Below are 9492 nucleotides of genomic sequence, written 5' to 3' on the forward strand. Positions count from 1 at the left end.
AGTGCAGCGATAGATTATAATAGAGATAGTGATTTTTTTTCCTCTCGCTTATCCCGACTTTCGACATGGATGACTACATTACAACACTAAAAAGGTTTTCTCAAGTGGACTTTCAATCGAAGCAGGTAAGACAGTAATAACATTTATTTTGTTTTGTTTTTTAAGGAAATGTGTGTTTTGTGAGCTACAGTTTGTATGTGTAAGGATGCAGAAGTGAAACATAACCTGTAAACTGCTGTCAATCTATGCATCTATTTGCAAATCTGATTCTGATGACGTCAGTGCCTCACCAGCTATGAACCTCACCGCACGTCACTGCAGAACAGTGACAAGATGAGCGGCATAACAAAAATAATAATAATAATAATAAAAGTAGAACATACCACTCGAACCACTGGGATGAAACTGGCATCCAAAGAGACAATCCGGAATTTGACTTAAAAAGAGAAGAAAGAAAATAATGTTAAATATGAGCAAAACAGCAAACTGAGGGTATAAATAGAACAAAGATTATACAACATATTTTATTTTGAGAGGGGAATAAACATAAATGATGTGTATAATCTAATGATATTACTCTAATTACAAAGAAAAGGTGGAGTATCTTCTAATAAAATAAAAACAAAAAAATTCTTAAAGGAATCCTTTGCCTTTTATTTTGTTTTAGACGTTGAGTAGATTGTCTGCTTTAGCCTTTAAAATAATAATTTAAAAAACGTCTTCAAACAAGACACAAATGTAAAACCCAATAAACTTATAACATACTTTTTTTCTTTTTTAATATGAGTGGGACTCTTGTGATACAAGATCATTTCTCCTAATAAAGCCAGAGAAATGAGAAATGAGGAAGTGATTAAGAAAATGCATGGTTTCTTTTTTTTTTTTGCCTTAATTAGATTAAATTTAAAGTTCATCCAAACCCCTTCTGATGAGAACTGTTGAGGAAACTGTGGTTCTGTGCATTTAGAAACAACTCCCAAACTTGCTAAGTGATGGCTCAGCGTTATGCAGATGCAACAAAATAGTCCAAAATTATGCTGGTGCAGCTGAATTGCTAAGCAGTGCAGAGACAAAAGCTGAATATTGCTAATTCCGGCATCCAGCTGAAAGCTTCAGCGCTTCCACACATCCAGGATGGCGCGACATTAGACACCCACCGGTCTGTCCAGGTTTGTATATGGGTTTGTCAGTCTGCACAATGTGGATGAAGCCGGGCGGCTCGATGACGATTTTGGTCTTCTTGCTCATGGAGGCGCCCTCACCCGCCAGGGTCACCTGGATGACTGCCACCGTCCTGACTGGTACGGCTGGCACCTGCAACGCCACGAAATAATACAACATCCAATCAGATTTGAGACATTCGATATCAATCGCAAGTGTTGATGTGTTTTATTGGGCTTTACGGTGCCTATCACACACTTGGCAGATTTACTCTCTGATTGCTTTTACAAATCAATCAGCATCAACAAAATGTGGTTGTGTTGACAAAACAACTTACAAAAATACCCTTTAAAATCACATTGAAAACTGATTTCTCAAAAAAATGACAATAAAATAAAAATATGTAACCTTTAAAAAAAAAAGAAGAAGAAGAAATTGCATAAATATGGACTCTGTTTAAAGTGACTGACCTAACTCAACTGAGGTCCTGCCAACTGGTGCTGGACCATAACATTTATTTTCCAGCAAGACAACAAACCCAAGCGTTCAGCAGGAGCTACGCAGAAAAGATTTGAAGACAACAAGGTGGAGGTTCTCGAGTGGCCCAGTCAAAGCCCAGACCTTAATACGATAGAAAACGTGTGCGTGGACTTGAAAGCCGATCCCCACCAACCTGACAGAGCTAGAACAGTTCAGGGGGAAGAATGAAGGAGAGAAGTCTGACTGACAAACAAACTGCATGCTGGGATTGCAGCCAAAGTAATCTATAAGGGGGTGGATATTTATACAATCACTTGTTTTGTGTGAAATATTATTTCATTGTCATTTTGTAGAAATCAGCTTTTACTTTGACATAATTTAAATTTCCTTATTTTGTCGATCGATTCGTAAAAGAAATAAAAAAGGATAACACATCCAAGGGGCTGAATACTTTTATAGACCCTGTAGGTAGAGTCTTCTTCTGAAACCAGTTGGTCGCACTGGTTATTATTTGAGGGCGTCAGTGTAAAAGAGGCTTCACAATTATTTACACTTTGCAAATTTGATCATTTTCCCTCTACTTCACAACTGGGTCCTTGCTTTGTGTTGGTCTGTCACATATAATCCCAAGAAAATCAGTTTCACATTACAACCACATTCTGGTTGTAATGTGATAAAATCTGAAAGAGAAAGAATGTGAGGAATGGCCGGGGAATAGGTGTGCCTTGTATAACAGGATAATAACTGCATGAAAGCAGAGTAAATTGAGCTTCATAAGCTAAAAAAAATTGATATTTCCCAACAATTTAATTAGAAAACTTGTTCACTGTGTGTCTTTGCTTGCCAGTAAAGCTGCTATTGCGTAACGGGGAACTGAAACTTCTTCCAGGAAAGTGTTTCAAGGAGATTTTTTTCCACATGCATGCATTCTGAGGGTACAGGACAGGAGGTGTTCTTCAGAAGAATGCAGGTACAAGGCTAATCCTCTGGCAGAAAGAGGATTCACGCTCGCTTGGCTGCGAGCGTGAAAACACCCGATCGTTCCTGAAGTGGGGCCCGACAAACTCAAACGAAGACTTGTTGTTGTTGCAGAGCAGATTAGAAGCAGGCTCAGGGCTTTCCTCATCAATATGAAGCAAGGCCTGCAAGCTAACAGGAACCAGAGAATTCACGACTGAACCCCACCGCTGACAGCCTGAGTTATGGCGCTACCTAATGAGGAGTAATGATGCCAAGATCCGTGGCATTCTGTGACCAAACAATGAGAGGATGAGGGGAGGAGAGCACACTGTGTTTAAAAACATCATCAATGCAGTAAGTGTTTTAAAAAATTCAGAGTTCTGCTCAGTTTTGCAGGAGGAGAAAAAAAAAGACCAGCAGACGGGCAGGCAGGCTGACCTGGAAGCTGAGGCAGTGATAGAACTCCTCAGAGACGGTCGCCTCCAGGATGACGCTGCTGCTGGAATTCACAGTCAGGGAGACGGCGAGAGAGAGGCGTTCAGCGGGGTTCTGGACGTGAGCACACAGGGTCTCCTGTTTCCCTCCAGTCACACGGGAGCTAACAGTCACTGCATAGATACTGGAGTGGGTTACAAAAAAAAAAAAGGTTATTTAGTGTAACTGGTATAAAATGTCTCCCAAAATGTTTTAATATGAACAGCTTTGAATGCATGGAATCTGCTGGAGAACAAACTTCAAATGAAGGAGTTCTCGCTGTTTACTTTTACGTGCATTTTGAAAGATGTTGCAGAAATGCATTAGCAGAATATTAAAAAAGTTTTACACACATTTGTAATGGGAACACAGCCACTGAGGCATTGCTAGCGGTATTTACTCCAATTCATAACAAACTGTCCAAGGTCAAATCTTTGTAAAGCAGTCAAGTTTTTCTATTCCCAAATAAATTTAAAAAGCTGCTTGTTCTTGAGTTAATGAAGGTCATATAAAGTTTAGAGGTCTGTAGCTATTGACTCTGCAGAAAGTTGATGACCGCTGGTTTTCCATTGCCTACCACTTTGTGGCTGGGTTGCTGCGTTTCCCCAATTGCTTTAACTTTGTTATAACACCACCAACTGTTGACTGTGGAACGCTTAGTAGTGATGACTGCCTTGAAGGTGACATGATCTTCCACAAAGGTTTCCACTAGCTCGTACATTTATAAACCTGTGTGTATGAAAGTGAAAACAGTGCACGTATATTCACCTTTTTCATAAAAAAAGTGCTGAATGTCAGATAATCTTAATTCCTTCATATTTAAATTCAAGTCAACCAAATCGTCTTACGCCAAATCTTTTTAAAGTTGTCTTAATCCATAGATCTGTAGGATTACTGAAGATCTTTTCCTCCTTTGGGTCCAGCAGCTGTTGAGACTTTATTTAAAACACACTACAAAGTTTATTTTCACTGCTCTCCCAAATACCTCTTAACTCTCACCACTGCTACGTTACTCTGAGCAGTGCCACGGCAACAGAGAAAACCCTTTGTAAGACGCCTCTACAAGTGTTTGGTTAAGATTGGTTCAAACCAATGTGTTTGGTCGAAGTAATGCAGGAAACTATAGACTCTTTAGGGACGATAGGAAAGTGTAGACAGAGGTTGTCTTTAAGCTTCAGCTACGAAGACAAGAAAGAACAAAGTCTTAATCAATGAGGACTTTCATCCTGAAAGATGCCACCTATTTTCTTATCTATCTTTATTCAAAAAATACTTTTTGATCCAAAGAGATGACACATGGTTGTTCAAAAACTTCATCATTGCACTGCATAATGAGGCAGAAAAGCAAGTAGCAATGCATATTGTTATGACATTTGCATAGAATCTACATACATTTTATAGCAGTGGGAATTGTGTGTTACATGTTACATTTTTGAGTTGGAACCCTATTGCATCCAAATTTTGTTTTTTCTTAAAATGTTTTGGGAGATTTGTTTTCTCTGAAAGAACTTTTTACAATCTGATACACGGAATGCAAACCGCTGTTATAGCTGAAAGGGAAACAAACAAATCGACACAATTCAATGTTTTCATGGTGCTGCTGAAAATGCTAACGCTACCCAAGCAGCTAGCACTTATTGGATCAGTCTACATAAGCACAAACATTTTAGCCACAACGATAATGTGAAAGATGATATCGGCTGCAACTGGCACGTGTTCCATAAAATGATGTAAGAACATGCAGTTATGTTAAATGTTTTATTACATTTTGTGAAAAAAGCACAAACATTATGATTAGACAACATCTACCCTTCTCTGGTTGTAGCTGACTTTAAAGAAATCTCTTGTGCATCATCATTTGGTCATGCCTGGACTCTGATTGCTAGAGCAGATAAAAAAAAAGGTTTGATTTCTTGTTTCATTGCTGGGGAACTACGTACCGGATAATAGGCCAGCTGTCTCCTTGCAGCTCATTTTAACTGTGCATAGTGAAACTCTTGACTCAACAACACACTTTTTTCTGTGCAACATGCAGTTTTAGAGATGGCTGTGCACAGACTGAATATCCCAAGCGTAAACAGCACACAGTGCAAACTAAGCTATGAGGAGAACTTGGCTTTCTGTATTTCTGTTGACCTAACGGGGTATCTATAGAAATGCACTTTGACATGGAGAATCTTGCAAAGATGTTAATTTAATAAATGTCTGTTGGTTCATAACATATAAGGTACACAAAATGTCAGCCGTTTCACCAATCAGTTGGCGATTGGTGATTGAAATTAAAAAAAGTTTCCTAATCAGCAGGCGAACTACTCAAAAATCACATTTCTATCCCTTCAGTTCAATAAAGGCAACAGTGAAAAATCCCATGGTCATTGAACACAATAACAATCAGAATGTACTTTGATGAACTTTAAGAACCTAATTTTAAATAGATTATTAATCGATAGATTGAAAGATAAATGTCAGAGACATTTGTTCTTATTCATTAAAACAGACATTTAAGTTTTTTTGATGTAATGGATGCAAACCAACAACTTTACAAACTGCTGATTCTTGTTTCTTTTATAGTTACCGTTTAATGCATTTAACTGCTAAATGAGACTGTGACACATTTGTGTCTTGATACAGTGTGTAGAACTGAAGAAAAATGGTATTAGTATTATTTATGTTTGCACAAGACATGATTAACTTACAAGCTGTCTGAACTTATGTCAGCAAGATTTAACTCAGTTGTGGATATAAATGACAGGTGAAAGTCTAAGTGGCCAAACATATTTTTGTAGCAAAGATTTTTAGAATGGTGCTTTAAACATATTAGATAAATAAATATTTCACTCAAGGAAGTCTTTTGATGGCATCATATTGCGATGAAGGTTACGACTCTACTGTTAAACATAAACCCAAATTAGGAGGTCATTTAAGAGGTTAAAACACATATTTCATTGGTTTCAGATTAATAGTTATGATTTATTTTAGGTTGTATTTGCATACCTTCAGAACATGTACTAGGTACACACTGGCCCACTGTTTGTTGGGTGTTTAACTACAACAGTGTTCAATTTAAGCCCAGAATAGACTAATGAGATACTTACATTTACTCCCATCTCTCAACTTACAAAATGATATTTAGCATTTCCCTTTTAAAAGACAAAAAAACTGGACTGAGTAAATTTTGGAGTGCGGCTAGTTAAAGTCGTTGAAAAAAAGCATCGAGGCCTCGGGACTCTACAGAGTCGCTATCAGAAGAAACACAAACAGCCTGCCGCGAGCTAGAACTCCCGTTTTCCTCCTGTTTGGTCACGTGCACCTGGTTATCCCGCAAACTCCAGCGCGTGAGTTCGTCTCTACTCTCCAGTGCCAACTTCTGTTGCCATAACAACCTGCGGCAGTTGGTTGGAAAGTTTTTTTACTCACGTTTCGTTCAGGTTGGCCGACGTCGCGGTCAGCAGCAGAGCTGAGGCGAACATGGCAGCGGCCAGGACTCGGAGGACAGATGCCATGTCTGCGGCGCGAGACGGCCCGACCGGACCGGAGTCTCGAGGAGCAACGGGGAGGTTGAAGAGGACGGAGGAGGGTCTTCCAGCCTACGGTCCCTGCTGTGGCCTGACAGTTGGGGATGTTGCCTGCTCTGAGCTGTCCTCACTGTGGTGGCGGTGCTGTTTTATAACAGCGAAACTCCCTCCAGCTATTACCCCCCTTCTTCTGGGTCACTCCCCCAAAGTTCGTTGGACATTTGCAGCCTCCTCCCCTTCCCAAAAGGAGAGTAAGGAGGCCACCTTTCCAATTTCTTAAGAAGTCCTGTAAAAAGCAAGCAAGAAAAAGAAAACAGTGGGTGGAAAGGTGAAAACACAATAAGAACCATGATGACCATGCCAAGTTTTTACTAGACTGGTTTGTCAACATCTGAATCTGGCCCCTGGGAGCCTGGCCTAAGGGTTCCATGTAATGATACTTTTAGCAACTTGCCTGTCAGTGGGGAATCTCTGGCTCTACTACATAGATATGTTTTGGCTTGAAGAGCCTTTGTAGAGGCTCCCTCACCTGCTCAAAGTAAACATTATTCAGACTTGGCCCAAGTCCCTTTTCTGCTTACGGGGCCTTAGCAGAAAATAATTTAACTCTTTCTTTTAAGAACATGACCACCCAGCACAGATTGGGTGGAATCTGGGTGAGAGAGGAAAGTTTGACTTTCTGATCGCTGATAACTTCATATTATTTGCTGAGATTTGTGAACAAACCGAGCTCAAACACTGAGATTAAACTTACTGCATCATATTGTAGTCATGGTAACACATAATCAAACTACGAAGATTATTCCTTGAACATTTACAAAATAAACTTGCCAAATAAAAATTCAAATGTTACACAATTACATTTAATTTAATTTGTCTCTGCTGAAAAAGTTTAATTAGATTCTCATTCTCAATAATAATAATAAAACAGTTAAAACAGCTGTGTTAAAGCTGTCTGTCTCTGTGTCCAGTGTTTTTAGGGGGCCCCTTTTAGGGCTTGGGAGCTCTGAGAAGCTGCTTAGTTTGCTTCTGCCTTGGGCCGGCTGTGCTCAGGCTCCTCCAGATGCTGGAAAAACTGGAACCCAGTGAGTAAAACCTGATTTGGTGTTTTGGGAATACAAATTCCCTTTAACTTTCATTTGAACTCTTGTGTTCAGTGGACACAGACAGAAAGATGCATCTATGGTGTTTAAAGTTTGATTGGAAGTTTGACTCCTGTATGATTGGCACCAATCATCCAGATTGTGTTTATTATGAAAGCAGTTAATGTCTGTGGTAGATTTGAGTATAATAAATTTGACAGGATCTGGGATAAATGGAAAAGATTCAGTCTGTTAAATATCCAGAATTTGTCTGATCCTCTGCACCATTTGTATTTCAATTTGCAATCTTTGCCTGTGATATCAGGAGTGCAACCCTCCTCCTTTTTCTTGATGTAATTATATGTTTTATTTTGGTTTCTTTCCATGAATGAAAGTTCTGAAGACCTTGAATTAAATATATATATATATATATATATATATATATATATATATATATATATATATAAAACCAGCAGGTATTATCACTAGCAAAGAAATGTTTTTTTTTAAAAAAAAAAAAAAATGAAACATCGATCTAGCTCAGGGGTGGGCAATCCTGGTCCTCGAGGGCCGGTGTCCTGCAACTCTTGCAAGTCTCCCTGGTCCAACACACTTGAATCCAGCAGCTGAATCACCTCCCAAGTGCAGTCAGGTTCTCCAGAGTCCTGCTAATGACCTCATTATTTGACTCAGGTGTGTTGAAGTGGAGATGCATCTAAAAGTTGCAGGAGTCCGGCCCTCGAGGCCTGGAGTTGCCCACCCCTGATCTAGCTGCTAAAAATGGCCTAATAAATTATGATTATGCATCTTTCATTATTTCCTGAAGCTTCATTCTTTGTCTTTGGGAAAAGTTTATTCAAAGGATATTTAAAAAAACTCCATTGAAGTCGTTATTCGAAAGCCAACATTTTGCAGGTAGACGAAACAAAGTCAGCCTACATGTTTGCTTCTCTGCATTCCAACCTGATCCAGCCAATGACAAGCAGTCAGTGAAAAGCTTTGGTGCACAAATGAAGGACTCTGGCACAAAACAAGGCACAGCAAGGACAACTACAGACGAGGTTTGCAGTCCAGCGGGACGCAGGAAAGGTTAAACATGAGAGGAATTCCTCTCAGGATATTAAATCTCTTCTGTCTCTGACATGACACACATCTTCCCTTCATTCCTGAGAGAGGAGAGGAGGCAGAATACAGATAAGCAGAGAGCAATTTGCACAACACAGACATTATTTGGTCTGACTCCGCTGGAAAAAAGTGCCTGAAATCAGGTTGTGTTAGGTTGTTTTTTTGTCTTTAATTCATTTCAGGTTAGTGACGTTGAGAGCCTGTTTGACTGAAGGCACCGCGGTGACAGTCTTTTATCTGCTTTTATCTTTTGTCTCCTCCTCTCTTTGATCTCTGCTGCTTCAAGTCATTTGAATTCAATACTGAATGGAAAAGAAATTATTACATATTTTCCTTTTCGGCAATCGGCTTTTGCTTTATTCTTCTGCTGGTACGGCTAATGAAGAGTTTCTCGCTTCTGCCGTTGATGTGCTCTTACGTCACTCTAAAGAGGCTCATGGTACAACCTGATTTAAAGCTTGCCGTGCTGCATTAATGAACAGAAATAAACACACACAATATGGTTAAGATGAGTATGGAACTCTGATTAGATGGGAATGAACTTACAGTGGGTTTCTTGTAAACTAGAGTTTCATTTACCTGCTCACACACTACTATAGATCACAAGGAAACTAGGGGGGAACTGCTGCTCTCAGGGCCACATTGGCATGTGGCTGGACAAATCTGGAATCAAACCAACAGCTTTTCAGTTGCAA

General features: G+C 39.5%; 1 protein-coding gene across 3 annotated transcripts in view; it reads right to left on the bottom strand.

Moving 5' to 3' along the window:
• LOC114161353 (alpha-2-macroglobulin-like protein 1) overlaps window positions 1-6741 on the bottom strand; it is a 29535-nt gene extending 22794 nt beyond the window's left edge. For all 3 annotated transcript variants that reach the window (XM_028044587.1, XM_028044586.1, XM_028044584.1), the window contains exons 1-4: window positions 6493-6741; window positions 3040-3220; window positions 1158-1314; window positions 384-436 (exon numbers count right to left, since the gene is read on the bottom strand). In XM_028044587.1, coding sequence (XP_027900388.1) covers window positions 384-436; window positions 1158-1314; window positions 3040-3220; window positions 6493-6578 — 477 coding nt within the window. In that variant the 5' untranslated portion in view covers window positions 6579-6741. The remainder of the gene's footprint in view (window positions 1-383; window positions 437-1157; window positions 1315-3039; window positions 3221-6492) is intronic.
• Window positions 6742-9492: the final 2751 nt, after the last annotated feature.

This window comes from Xiphophorus couchianus, chromosome 18 (genome assembly GCF_001444195.1).
Source record: "Xiphophorus couchianus chromosome 18, X_couchianus-1.0, whole genome shotgun sequence".
NCBI lineage: Eukaryota > Metazoa > Chordata > Actinopteri > Cyprinodontiformes > Poeciliidae > Xiphophorus > Xiphophorus couchianus.